The sequence below is a fragment of the Lactuca sativa genome, chromosome 7, assembly GCF_002870075.4.
Source record: "Lactuca sativa cultivar Salinas chromosome 7, Lsat_Salinas_v11, whole genome shotgun sequence".
NCBI classification, from domain to species: Eukaryota; Viridiplantae; Streptophyta; class Magnoliopsida; order Asterales; family Asteraceae; genus Lactuca; species Lactuca sativa.
In genome coordinates, this window is record NC_056629.2 from 196,743,814 (window position 1) to 196,757,741 (window position 13,928).

The 13,928-nt window shown below is 30.9% G+C and overlaps 3 protein-coding genes and 1 non-coding gene across 4 annotated transcripts; 3 read left to right on the forward strand and 1 right to left on the reverse strand.

Moving 5' to 3' along the window:
- Positions 1 to 516: 516 nt before the first annotated feature.
- LOC111877263 (F-box/FBD/LRR-repeat protein At2g26030) lies at positions 517 to 2,265 on the forward strand. Its single transcript, XM_023873789.2, has 3 exons — positions 517 to 1,568; positions 1,638 to 1,769; positions 1,840 to 2,265. The coding sequence occupies exons 1-3, from the start codon at positions 645 to 647 to the stop codon at positions 2,125 to 2,127; spliced, it is 1,344 nt and encodes a 447-aa protein (XP_023729557.1). The 5' UTR covers positions 517 to 644; the 3' UTR covers positions 2,128 to 2,265.
- A 644-nt stretch (positions 2,266 to 2,909) lies between these two features.
- On the forward strand, positions 2,910 to 2,980 carry TRNAG-CCC (transfer RNA glycine (anticodon CCC)). Its single transcript has one exon. It is a non-coding gene; the product is annotated as a tRNA-Gly (tRNA).
- A 1,492-nt stretch (positions 2,981 to 4,472) lies between these two features.
- Positions 4,473 to 9,849, forward strand: LOC111877304 (protein disulfide isomerase-like 5-4). Its single transcript, XM_023873830.2, has 15 exons — positions 4,473 to 4,657; positions 5,781 to 5,871; positions 6,048 to 6,142; positions 6,254 to 6,311; positions 6,408 to 6,592; positions 6,714 to 6,771; positions 7,411 to 7,451; positions 7,596 to 7,670; positions 7,758 to 7,814; positions 7,919 to 7,985; positions 8,302 to 8,445; positions 8,552 to 8,773; positions 9,213 to 9,362; positions 9,453 to 9,530; positions 9,621 to 9,849. The coding sequence occupies exons 1-15, from the start codon at positions 4,617 to 4,619 to the stop codon at positions 9,696 to 9,698; spliced, it is 1,440 nt and encodes a 479-aa protein (XP_023729598.1). The 5' UTR covers positions 4,473 to 4,616; the 3' UTR covers positions 9,699 to 9,849.
- Positions 9,850 to 10,270: 421 nt separating this feature from the next.
- LOC111877305 (early nodulin-like protein 1) lies at positions 10,271 to 11,120 on the reverse strand. The gene is made up of 2 exons (XM_023873831.3): positions 10,906 to 11,120; positions 10,271 to 10,817 (listed from the first exon to the last, which is right to left on the reverse strand). The coding sequence occupies exons 1-2, from the start codon at positions 11,069 to 11,071 to the stop codon at positions 10,387 to 10,389; spliced, it is 597 nt and encodes a 198-aa protein (XP_023729599.1). The 5' UTR covers positions 11,072 to 11,120; the 3' UTR covers positions 10,271 to 10,386.
- Between the last annotated feature and the right edge of the window lie 2,808 nt (positions 11,121 to 13,928).

Sequence of the window (13,928 nt, forward strand, 5' to 3'; positions counted from 1 at the left end):
GGTTTCATGTAGAGTCCTTTTTATAAGTATAATGAATCTTTTACTTGAGCATATTTTAAGCACGTTTTGTTTTTATGTTCTGATGTCAATTGAACTATATTAAGCAAAAAATGATAGGTAGTTGTTGGATTAGTCTGCAAACATATGTAAAATACGACAGAAAAAAAAACATTTTAATACAACTTTGGACTTTTGGTTATTTGGTTTCAATGATCAAATTATGGGTTGAATGGCCAAAGAAGGGTTTCTTAGAGAGATTTAAATGAATTTCTACCATTTAATACGTAGAGAGAAATGATGCATTATAACGGCCAATCCAATCTCTTAACGGAATGAAGTGTATGTTTGATTTTAAATAAATGGAATTATAAATTATTAGTGGTTTTTACGAGTATTAAACTAGTTTTATAAAAAATGAATTAGCATTCATCTGCCAAATGTAAAAGTATTTGGACTACAAGTGTGATTCATCCGATGAATCAATACAATCGTCCGCCATACGTGGCAAAGCTCAAAACTGCCAGCAAATTAGAAACGTTTCGGCAATACATGATTTCGTTTCTCATCGTCAAGTTAGATTAGAAATACAAAACCGCCAAATTTGAAAGCGAACAATCACGAAACTAAACATGGTTCCTTAGCCGATGATGGATTCTTCAAGAAATCCTGAAGAATACCCAATCCTTTCAAAACGACCACATTCCGAGAATGAGAATCTTGAAGATCGAATCAGCAATCTGCCAGATGCATTGTTGTGTTACATATTGTCTCTAGTTCCTACCATATGCGCTGTTAGAACCACCATTTTATCCAAAAGATGGAACACCCTCTGGACTTATGTCGATAACTATGACTTCGAAAACCCAAATGAGAAACATCAACATTTCATCGAGTTTGGGGAAACAGTCTTGAGGAACAGCAATGTATCATCGATTCAAAGGTTTCGTCTTTCTTGTTCTTGGGGTGATAATGTTCATGGAATCTCTAAGCTTTATGTGTGGATTTGCACTGCAGTTGTGCGTAATGTGAAGGAGTTTGATCTTTCAATCAGAACGAAAACACCCATCGAGCTTCCTAAAATCCTGTTTACTTGTGAAACCCTTGTCTCTTTGAAGTTATCTTCGACTAATTTCATCACATTTCCCGAAATTATTAGGTTTTCGAGTCTCAAAATCCTACAAATTCGTCACTGGAAATGCATGGTTGATGATCCGATGAAGAACATTCTGGACTGTAGCCCTGTTCTTGAAGAATTATACCTTCAATTCGTCGTTTTTCAGAATCTGCAGAAACTAAATCTTCGTTGCTTCACGTTGAAACGATTAACGATTTCAACTCTATATCCAAAACCACTAAAAGAAAACTTGCTGCATGATGTTGTAATCGATACTCCTCGACTTGAATACCTTAATTTCGAAGACAGTCACTCTAATGGCGTCGAATTGAATCAACTCCCTGTTCTAGCTTCTGCAAATCTCCATATCTTTGGTCTTAATCTTGGTGTTTTCGAGTTCCTTTCTAGGGTTTCGAATGTGAAACATCTAATCTTGTTCCTTAAAGCTGGAATGGTAAGATATATTTACAATCTACTCCATTTCTATTGTTATACCTATCAAACTAACTAAGCGATTTTGCAGGATGTTCTTCCTGTTCCTAATCTTCTGCTCATTAATCTGACCAATTTGGAAATTCAAGTAACTGATAACTGGGAGTTCGTCTGTTCTATACTCAAATGTTCACCAAATTTACAAGTACTTACATGCGAAAAGGTTAATCCTTCACATCATTATCATGATTCAGATTCCTTTACTTTATGATTAATGGGTAATTTGTGATTAGGCTGTTAGATGCAGCATAAATCGGCACCATGCATCAATCTGTGATTGGCGTGCACCAGTTGATGTGCCGAAGTGTTTGTTGTGTTTAACGAGGATCGAGATCAGGATTAATGGCTGTGATAATGAGATGGAACTGGTGAAGTACTTGTTGCATAATGCAATGGCGTTGAAGATCATGGTGATTGGTCGTTCTGTTAACTTTGTGAAGAAATGGGAGTCGAGGATTCTCAAGGAGTTGCTAAGATTTCGGAGAGGGTCGATTATGTGTGAAGTTGTGTTTGGATCTTGAAATAGTAGCCATGGATAATTAAGACACAAGTAGTGTGTGATTTTGATGGAAATGATTCTAAATGATCAGAACTAATATAAAACTAGAAAAATGACGTTCTTGATGAATGTAATGAAAAGAAAATGCACACTTCAATAATATTTATTCTTAAATGTATAATCTGGATAACCTGTTGAGGTTGATCTAAGATGATAGTTTGTATTTTCAGGTGATCAATGCAAGGTTTATCACACGAACCTCATGAGTAACTTAACTCACTATGGATAAACTTCAAGAGAATAGAAATATCATTGTCGACCTACGTGACATGTTAATGAATCTTGAATCACATTTTTTTAGATAATAATATTAATTTGAAACAAAAAAATGATCACATTGTTCCAAACCAAAAGAATCACATTTTACTTACCTCTACCTTATGCTAAAGTGAATCGATGGATAAATCCAAAATACTTGTAGTTTTCAACCTGTGACGTGAAATCATTATACAAATGTTTTTTTTTCTTCAAAAGACAATGTACAATGTCAATGATGTCTTATTTCATGCAAAAGTAAAGTAACTGCATTATTTTTTTGGTAATATGTTTAAAGAAGTTACTATTTTTATATATATTCAATAGCATGCTTTAACTTGTGCTGACCATAATTGTAATAAGTATTACTAGTAGCCATAGTAGCCAAACTACTTTGGTATATTATGTTTCTAGTCCGATGTTAGAGTTCAAGATGAAATTATGAAGTATAATATTAAATATCAGTAGTAACAAACTTATAACAAAATAGCGCATCTAGTGTAGTGGTATCATAGTACCCTCCCACGGTACTGACCGGGGTTCGATTCCCCGGATGCGCAAACTAATCTTATTTTTTTCTGCTTTACTTATATCCCCTTATGTAAAAAAGTTAAATTACAAGATGAAGTTACACAAACCTTCCTCTTTCCCGGAATTTTCTCTTTTGATTTTTGACAACTCAATAATTTATTAGTAGACATCATTTTAAAGTAACTTACCACAACTAACATTCCATGTGAACTATGGATGTTCCATGCAAAATCAAAGCGAAGAGGGTAAGCTACAAAAAGTTATAAAACACATGTGGAAGAGCTATAATATCTCAAATTCTCAACTATGTGCAAGTCTAGGGCTAAACAAGGACAATTTTGATCCATCTCAAATGGCTATTAGGGATTAGATAATTTTAGGAAGCCAAAAAAGTGGATGGAGGATGATGATAGTGGTGATGTTTTGCTTTGATTTGTCCTATAAACAAACGGATAATAAAATTGTTTAAGAGTATTTATGTGAGCGATTTTGTATAAAAGATCATACAAAAAATGAGTCATGTAGGGATTGATTGCAAACTGGCTAAAGAAAACAAGGTCAATAATGAAGAAGATAATGGTGTGTCAAACACATGCCAATAGATACATGTAGCAAGAGTTAACACCTAATATAAATGTAAAATATTTTTTTATCAACTAAGGTATAAAGAATAAAGAAAGTTTTAATAATCATTCATCATTCATAAATAATAAACAAGACACAAGAGTATGATAGTCCAAATCAAAGATATGGAGATGGAAAAGACAATCCACGTGAGCCCATATTTTTGAAAAAATAAAATAAAATAATAAAATCAATAAAAGGCATAATAAAGATAGGCTATTATGATACTTGATAATTTTGTTTCGGTATATTTATAAGGTTTATATAGAAATTATCTTTCATATAAATTACACGAATTTATGTATTCTCTATACTAAAATTAGATGTTGTAAAGGATAATACATAACAACAATTAAAAAGTAGTTTTTATAAGGACTTAAAATAGATACAAAGCTGTTTCGGAATACTATCTCTCCTATCATATAATTGTATTCAATTTTTTGTAAAAAATATTTAATCTTCACCGAAAGGTATGTTAACCCAAAAATCATTTAATGCGAGCAAAAGAATAATATTGGCGTTTAAGAAATATTTTAAAGGTATTTAATAAATAACCGTGAAAAAATCAACAAATAAAATCAAAGATATTATGAAATCCGAGCAAATTATATTAACTGCTGAAGATTATTTTCAATTACCTTTTATTAAAAAACATTATAATGACTTTTGTAAATATATATTTTATTTGATTACAAGTTTATAGCAAAAACTCTTAAATGTATTCTGTAAAAGTTTATTTTATGAAACAAAAATTAACCAGGAGTATTTTCGTTTTACATGTAACGCGCTGTTGTGTGTTGTACTCAAAGCGAGTCCACGTTACCGTAGCCTATACTCACCCGCACTAAATTAAATCCCCTGCATTTCAGGTACAAGTAAACTAATAAATTGGCTGAAAATGCACTCGTGAGATTTTCTTCTTCCATTTTTCAAGAGCACAAAAAGGAGAGCAAAAATTCGTTCTGCGAACTAGAGACCACCAAAAAACCCTAATTGAATTCAATCTTTTGGTGTCTCTTTTCGCAGATCCAGTTCACAAGCATGGTTTCGAGTGCCAAGCTAAAATCTGTCGATTTTTACAGGTTTAGTTCCACTATTTTCAACTTATATTTGGGAATTTTTGTCCATGTGTAACTGTTATCATTGATGCTTAAGTGCTTGTGGACATCATAAGCTTGAAAAGTATGTGCTATTGCTATTGATGAGTAATTGCGTTGTTTACTTTGCATTTGGTAATTTTTTGCAATCGGTTCATGCGTGCATATCAATTGATCGTAGTGGTGTATTTGAGGCCCTGTTTGATGATTGTACTCGATCTCTTGTGCTTGTGAATTTCGTTCAACTGATACTAACATTGCGGTTAATGTTAAAGTTGCTTAGAGCCATTTTTTTAATCCGACATCGAGTAATGACGGATAGATTTAAGACCGATAGTCACTGTGTTAGGGAGCAGGAGTTCTAGATCTCGAACTGAATTCATAGCTCAATTACTTCATGTTTTGAACCGATTTACTCCCATTTCGATCTGAAGCTGTAGAGACGGAATTCCCAGATTTAGCCTAATTAATTAGTTACATGCATTTGCAATTGGCACAACATATTCAATTCAAGCGTTTTTCTGCAAAGGGGACTTGATTTCTTGAATTCCTGTGGATCTTGAAAGACTCATAAATGAAACAAGAAAGACCAGAAAAGGTGGCATGTTTTGACCAGGGAGTCCATGAAGACATTTATTGTAGATAGATAATAGAGTGGTATAAGAGTAATGATGGAGATAGACTAAATGGATAATGCCTATGCTTGTAAGGTATCAACCATGAAAACCAAACTTACAAAAAGAAGCCTTTAAGAGTCACTTTGTATTCAATAACTGGGAACTAAGTCAAGTCAAATTACATTACTATAGAATATTCTAGATCCACATTCCTACCAAAACTAAGATGCCTAGTCCTTCCAAAATAAAACTATACAATAAGCAGTTAAATGATTGATTGAATATATTGAAATACTTTTCTAATAATAAATTCGCCAACAATCAACTTAGTAACTTAGCCAATTACATATATATATATTACATTGTAAGCCATTTCATATTTAATAACCAGCATGTGAATATTTTACATATATATGTCACATACACAATTGTCCAAAGCAGATAATCACCTTGTATTTACATGATTTATATATTTTTTTATTTTATGGCAGGAAAATCCCAAGAGATTTAACAGAAGCGTCACTTTCAGGTGCCGGCTTGTCTATCATAGCAGCTGTTTCCATGATGTTTTTATTTGGAATGGTAGGAACAAAGATTCTCATCCCTTTAAATAACTTATGTAGACTCTTGTTCGCTAACAACTTATACATGGCTGCATTTCTTTTGTATTATTTTTTAACCTTTATGCTTTTATTTTTTTATTCTTCATAGGCCATTGTTATCAACTGTTATTGACTTCTTTTTTGCTTTCATTGCAGGAGTTACATAATTATTTGAGCATCAGTACCTCGACATCTGTCATTGTTGACAGAAGTTCAGATAAAGATTACTTACGGATAGATTTTAATATTAGGTATGCCCCATGACAATTAATCTGCTTTTTTTATTATATCACTGTAGAAAGATAATTATGATTTTAGTTGAAATGTCTATCATCTTAAATAATTCCAAATTTCCAATGCAGTTTTCCAGCTTTATCATGTGAGTTTGCATCTGTGGATGTGAGTGATGTACTGGGAACTGTAAGTTTCAGGATCTTACCTTCTAATTATTAATTTACATTTTTTTAGTCATCAAATTAAAATTCTCTTTCTCTTTTTTGTTTCTGTTATTTGCAGAACAGGTTGAACATAACAAAAACAGTTCGCAAATATTCAATTGATAAACATCTAAGAGCTACTGGCTCTGAGTTTGAGTCTGGACCTGTTACTAATATGCTCAAACATGATGATGATAATGATGAAGAATATGGTGAAGGATCTGTTGCATTAAATGGACGCAATTTCGATAGAATTTCTCATCAGTATGTGAACATACAATTAATTTACTCTCTTTCTTGGATGCTTTACTTTAATTTGCTGAACTTGTTCATGTTAAAATGATTTTCTAATATATAACAACATTTTGTATTGGTCAAAATGCAGGCATTCAATTTTGGTTGTAAATTTCTATGCTCCTTGGTGCTATTGGAGTAACCGTTTGGTATTCCCATACATACCCTCCTGATTATTTTTAATACCAAAAAGAACATTTTAAGTATATTCATTTTTTTTACCTTATACAGAATTTTCAATAATATCCTTGTATTTAGAAGCTCGACTTACATCTTTTTGATTACAATAACATTATAAGTTATATCACCAGACAAGTAGACAATAATAACCAAAATAATTAATTATCATTTATCATATCATTGAAACAAACATTATCAATTGCATTTGAAACATAAGAATTAAATTCAATATATACAATAAATTAATATCAGTTTAATTTATAATATAATATTAAAAGTAACAAATCTTACTAGTTTGTATATCATTATACAGTTACATAAAATAAACTAAAAATACATAATATCCTAACTTGAAGGACCGAAATTGTAAATTCCTTTTACCACCAATTGTTGTGCAAATGAATAGTATAACACCAAATTTGGTGTAAAAATGAGTTTTGGTGTTCTGTTGGAGATTTACAAACATTTTTTTGTGTAACATCTTATAAGTTTGCACATCTACTCTTAAATGATTTTTTTTTCTATGTATTTTAATATCCAAGATTTGTTTTACATTTTAACAACCTGTTTTAACATTTGTTTTCCATCCTTGCCTGCTATTGTGTCAGAAACCCTCATGGGAGAAAGCAGCCAAAATAATAAGAGAAAGGTCTCTGTTATATTTTAAGAACAAATTTATATATATATATATATATATATATATATATATATATATATATATATATATATATATATTCACTAAATGGTAAGTGATTTCTAGTTATTACTTGCTGACTCAGCTTTGTGTTCCCAGACATGATCCAGAAATAGATGGCCGTATCATTATGGGGAGGGTTGACTGCACTGAAGAAGTTGACCTGTGTAGAAGGTAAGAAACCCTAAACCTTAAGCCCTAATTTTGGTGAATACAACGCTTTAAAGATATATCATATTGATTGATCTATTTGGTTTTCAGGAACCACATACAAGGTTATCCATCTATTCGGATATTCCGAAAGGGCAGTGATGTTAGGTATGTGACTATGTGTAATTTCTTATATTCTACTCTCTGTTTTGAATCTAATTATATTTATCTTTACCTATTGTTTTTTTTTTTTAATTAAATAAATAAATCAGGGATGAAAATGGGCACCATGAGCATGAATCATATTATGGCGACCGAGATACAGATACCTTGGTGAATGTAAGAACACTAATTTTGGGTTTTCACAAATTGTATATCCAAGAAACAGAAAATGACATATCATCATTTAGGGTTATTTTCAATTATGAGGAAAAGAAGGGTATTTACGTCTTTTGCATAGACTAGAGACCAAAGCGATTCTCTTCCCTATCTTTTTGGACGAGACAAAACCCATGCCAAACACAGTACAACCTGACAACCTGTTATGTTCAGTCTTGGATGGGACAAGAATGTTGGAATTTTTGTCCTGTTGACATTTCCACTCCCAACGATGTTTTGTTCTTGTCCTTTAGCTATTGCAATTCCTTTGGTGCAGACAATGGAAGAATTGGTTGCACCTATTGCAATGGATTCACATCTGGCCTTGGAGGGTAAATCTGGAAAAACTGAAGAAAATGCAAAGAGGCCTGCACCATCAGAAGCAGGATGTAGAATCGAAGGGTTTGTACGAGTCAAGAAGGTAAACCCAATATCAGATTGATATTTAAAAAAAAAAAATTAATTTTTTAGTTTTGCGCGAAAATTGAAAGATGTGATGGTCATGGATGATGATGATGATGATGCAGGTTCCGGGCAATCTTGTAATTTCAGCCCGTTCAGGGTTCCACTCGTTTGATGGTTCGATAATGAACATGTCGCATGTGATTTCTGATTTTTCATTTGGTAGGAAGATCAATGCAAGGGTGATGAGTGATCTTAAGCGAATACTGCCTTACATTGGTGTAAGCCATGCCAAGTTGAATGGCCAGGCATATCTCACTGACCCTGAAGATCATGCAAATGTTACGGTTCGTAACCCATCTAACTTGCTGTTTCTCTTTCGAATGTTACAAGGCCAAAATCGTCATTTTTTATCCCCTTTAAAAAGAAACAGTCTTTGATATGATGGAATTGGAGAACGAATGGAATGGAATGGAATGGTTCGTTCCGGTTCCATTGAAAAAAAATGTTGTTTGTTTTGCCTGATGTTTGTTTGCTTTTATCATTCCATCAAGGAATGTATTGAAAAATTGTAAATTTTTAATATAATCATTTTTGTTTATTAAGTTTTTTGGTAGTTCATTTCATGATTTTAATAAAATTATAATCTATTTTCTAAATATTTTTCTTTTATCATCTTATTTGGGTTTTAATTAGCTTTAATTTTTTAGAGTTTTAAATAATAAGTTATATAATTATAATTATAATCAAATAATACCTTGTATTTACATATAATAAAAAATGTAGGTAGAGCATTATATTCAAGTTGTGAAGACCGAGGTAATGAGGTCATCTCATCAACTGATTGAGGATTATGAGTACACAGCACATAGTAGCTTAATGCATGCTCATTCAGTCCCTGTTGTCAAGTTCCATTTTGAGCTATCTCCAATGCAGGTTTCAATTTTACCTTATTTTACTTTTACCCCATTTTCATTCATTTCCCTTTCAAACTGGTTGTAATTTTAACCATTCTTTCATGACCAGGTCTTGATAACAGAAAATTCCAAATCCTTTTCTCATTTCATCACCAATGTTTGTGCCATTATTGGTGGTGTTTTCACGGTTAGTACTGCGTTATTATTAATCTCACACTTACATATCCACTACAGTATTTCAAAATAATACTGTAATAAACTTTTTATTTATATTTAGGTTGCTGGGATACTGGATTCGATTCTACACAACACTTTGAGACTGGTGAAAAAAGTTGAACTTGGAAAAAACTTTTAGTCTATGTAAACAACTTTTAGCATCTACCCATCACAGTTCACAGACCATTTTTACTTTATAAATCCCAACCATATATATAATAATATATATATTTGTGTTAGAAAATTTTGGAATTACTTCCATCTATTTAAAAAAAAAAATTGTGCTTCAACATGCCCATGAAAAGCAATATCTTTTTATTTATAGTTTTTTCTACAATATGGACAATGTAAAAAGATGAACGTACATGGCTATTATGAGTTTGAAATTGTAATCATGATTATTAACTTACGTTTTTGGTCCTTGAGTACAATTTTGGTTCTAAATGTTTTTCACTTGCAGTTTTGATCCTTATTTGAGGTTTTTGGTCCCCTTTTTGGGACCAAAAGGAGTCATCTTACTTGGAACATGCACTAAAACCTCTAATAAAGATCAAAAATTGCAAGAGAAAGCTTATTGGGATCAAAATTACAAAAATAATCTATTTTCAGGGACCAAAATGTTATTTACTCTGAACTATAGCTGGTAAAAAAAAAATCTAAGTTGCTTATGCATCACACGACAGAACTAGTTTATTTCCTTGAATACATACATTGTATAATCACAATATTTATTAATAAAATCATAGTTACAACTTATTTGCGTATCACACACACAAAACCCCAAGAATAAACAACAAAAGCAAACCATATCCTTTATGTAAATCAACTCAAAAAACAAAGACAAGCGAAGAGCCCACAAAAGCAATAATAGAGTACACGGAACTTGTGATGATTGATGTTGCAACATTTGGAGATGCTGTCGGGTTATTATCTTCGGTTGCCGGAGCCGGGGGTGGAGACTGTGACTCTTCGCCGGCCGGAGGAGGAGATGGCGACTCTTCGCCTGCCGGAGCGGGAGACGGTGGAGAACTTGGCGGTGACCGGTGGCTCCGATCTGCCATGACAACGATTACAACCTTTTCGTTCTTTTTACAGTTGTCTACAAGTCCACTTATGAAGTAATGAGGCCCCGATTCATTCAGTTTGACCATGGAATGACCGTCATCGTACTTTGCAATGGGTGATGCTGCGTTGCAGTTGTCGTAATCTTCTTTTGTTACTTGAACCACCGAGTCCTTCCCGGATTGGTACTTGAACACTATAAGCACAAGAAAGAAAACAAAAATATACATAACAATGTTTTCAACTCTTGATATTACACAATAATGTATATGATATGAACTTACAAACGGTGTCTCCAATTTGAAAACGACTTCTTTCGGCCCATTGATTATATGAGGTTGATGCGAGACTCCAATCACCGGAACCTCCAACCATGAATTCAAATGCATTAGCATTCAGGATCAACAACAGAAGACTTAAATGACTGATGATTATGACCGGTTTTGCCATTGAAAAGGTGAGAGATTTGAATGCAAGGATGTGAAGATATGATATGGGTATTTGTAGAAGTGTTTGGTTATAACGAGATATCTTGGGTGAGAGTGCAAAGCATATTTGATGTGGGGAAAATTGCCACTTACGTGCTCTTTTAAGGTTATACTTTGCTTTACCATAATTTTAGAATATACTTAACTTGTGATTTGAGTTGATTTACAATCTCGTAGCGAAGACAAATCAAGGGGACAACCTATAGATATGTTTATTTCATAGTTTAGAATCAAAGTACTCATGGCCAACAAACAACCCGTGTATATTAGATGGTTGACCGATGTAATAAGATATTCTTTAATCAAACATTGTGTTTATTTTAAGATAAAATAGTAATTAACATGTACTCACAGGGGTTTTTTTAAGAACACTCGGCAACTTCAATGCAATAAAAAAATGAAAAATTAAATTGATTATTATTTTTTATGTCTAAAAATGTTCTTACCCAATAAAATTATGACAAGTGTCATCATTCCATATTTTTTTAACTAACTCATTAAGACTATATTAGGAACTAGATGTAACACCCATATATTACATGAGTTAATTAAAAAATTAAATATAAATGTCTAAATATTTAAAAAAATTTGGATTTATAAGAAAATAAAAACAAATAATGAATTATCAAAATTGATTTTTTTATCTTTTAAATTTAAATAAACAAACAAAATAAACTAATGAACTTTAATTTAGAAATTTAAATAAGAAGGTAAGTCCATTAATGAAATTGATATTCATTTATTACTATATTTTTGTAATTATTACATTAAAGTATTATGTGGAATTTATTAAAATAGAAAAACTCTTAAAATGACATGTGGAAAGAAATTAATTCAAAATAGTCACTAAATGACATTTGGCAAATTGAATGGGAATATAACATTTGACAAAAAAAATCTTCATTTATTAGAGTAGATATATCAAATAAAATTAAATTGAATGGTGATTTGTCATAATTTTAGTGGGTAGGAATAAAAGTTAGAAGGTAATTTAATTTCTCTAAAAAAATATTTCCTTTTATTTATAAGATGTTCACTAAATAACCCTATATAGAAGTCACATATAAGAATATAACTACAATTTCAATTTTTATCATAATACTACCACTTAATTTGCAAAAAAAAAAAAAAAAAAAAAAAAAAAAAAAAAAAAAAAAAAAAAAAAAAAACCTTAAAATGACAACCAATAACCCAAAATTTGTTCTTTAGGCCACTAAACTTTTAATTATATTCAATAAACAAACAAACCTTTTATTTTGGTTTTGAAATACCATCGATTACGATTTTTATTGATAAAAATGACAACGAGCATCGTCATTGCTCTTGTCACATCTAATTAATAGCCTATTGTAATCATTTTCTCTAAAACCCCAACTTTAACTACATAGACTTTTATCTGTTAAAATGACAAAGTCACAAAACAATATGAAATTACAAATGGTTATTAGTTGTGGTTTTAGAAAAACGATTACTAGAAGCTTTCTATTAGATGTGGCAAGTGCAATGATGGTGATCGTTGTCATTTTAATTGACAAAAATCGTAATCGTTAGTATTTTAAAACCAAAATAAAAAGTTGTTTTCCTTATTGGTTACAATTAAAAGTTTAATGAACTAAAGACCAAATTTTATGTTGTTGGTTGTTATTTTAAGCCATTTTCTCTTTTCAACAACACGATACCAATAGGCAAATGACCTTTTTGGTATTATATATGCAAATGTACCATGTAAAAGCTCTTAGATTGTATTTTTTTTTTTTAAATATCCAGTTAGACTCACTAAAAATGATCCCTAAGAATCACTTTACTACAAAACTTAAATAACTAGAATTGTAAAAGTTGAAGTCGATGGATCTAACATGCCTGAATTGCATAGTAGCACTGAAATAAAAATTCACAAAAATGGATGACTTAAAAATTCGTAAACACTATATGAATATGAGAATTGAGATGTTGATAAAGGTACATATGTCAACAAAGCTACATAACTATACTCATACATAGTTACATATTGTTTGAATGAAAATATAATACAAGGGGATCGGAAATGTGTGAAATTTTTGATTAGCATAGTTTTCAGATTATAATGCAAAATTTGCAAATCCATTTCATTACTAGTTCGTTAAGAAAGATGGTAGTTTGTAATTTGACATAAATTAGGTTTGGGATATTAATGCACTAGTTGTGAGACCCGTATGTTATATGGGTTGGATAAAACAAAAAAAATTAAATATGAATGTTTAAACAAAAATTTATTTAAATTTGAAATTTAAAATTTGAATTTAAAAGGAAACATATTAAATACTATATGAGTTGTAATATTGTAATTTATTGGTTATTTTCAATTAAGGCAATTATTAATTAAAGTGTAAATATGATGTGTTAATTAAGAAAGATAAAAAAAAAGAGAAAATGACAAATGGAAAAAATATTTATTCAAAAATACCACAAAATGACAAGTGTTAAAATTAATAAAGATTGACATGTGGCAAAAAAAACCTTTATTTATTAAGGAGGATTTCAGGAATTTTATGTGAATCACTTTTGTTATTATGAATTCATTAGGGGAAAATAAATTAAAAATAACATAAAATTTGTTCTTTAGTGTTCCGTGATTAACTTCCTATATATAGCCTTAAGACAAATTGATATGAGTCGCTAAAATGGGTGCGTTACACTAATTTTTCTGTTATAACTAGTATTTAATTATGAAAATAAAAGTTGAGGGACTTATAATTAAAATGGAAAAGACTAGATTGTTTTTCATGTATTTTATCCATATATTTATACAAAATGAGAAATAATGCCTATTTTAAATTTTC

Coding starts and splice junctions, on each gene's coding strand:
- LOC111877263 (XM_023873789.2), top strand. CDS start 645: ATGATGGATTCTTCAAGAAATCCTGAAGAATACCCAATCCTTTCAAAA. Junction 1,569..1,637: donor TGTTCCTTAAAGCTGGAATG/GTAAGATATATT, acceptor GCGATTTTGCAG/GATGTTCTTCCTGTTCCTAA. Junction 1,770..1,839: donor AAGTACTTACATGCGAAAAG/GTTAATCCTTCA, acceptor ATTTGTGATTAG/GCTGTTAGATGCAGCATAAA.
- LOC111877304 (XM_023873830.2), top strand. CDS start 4,617: ATGGTTTCGAGTGCCAAGCTAAAATCTGTCGATTTTTACAG. Junction 4,658..5,780: donor AAATCTGTCGATTTTTACAG/GTTTAGTTCCAC, acceptor ATTTTATGGCAG/GAAAATCCCAAGAGATTTAA. Junction 7,452..7,595: donor GCCAAAATAATAAGAGAAAG/GTCTCTGTTATA, acceptor TTGTGTTCCCAG/ACATGATCCAGAAATAGATG.
- LOC111877305 (XM_023873831.3), bottom strand. CDS start 11,071: ATGGCAAAACCGGTCATAATCATCAGTCATTTAAGTCTTCTGTTGTTG. Junction 10,818..10,905: donor TCAAATTGGAGACACCGTTT/GTAAGTTCATAT, acceptor TTGTGCTTATAG/TGTTCAAGTACCAATCCGGG.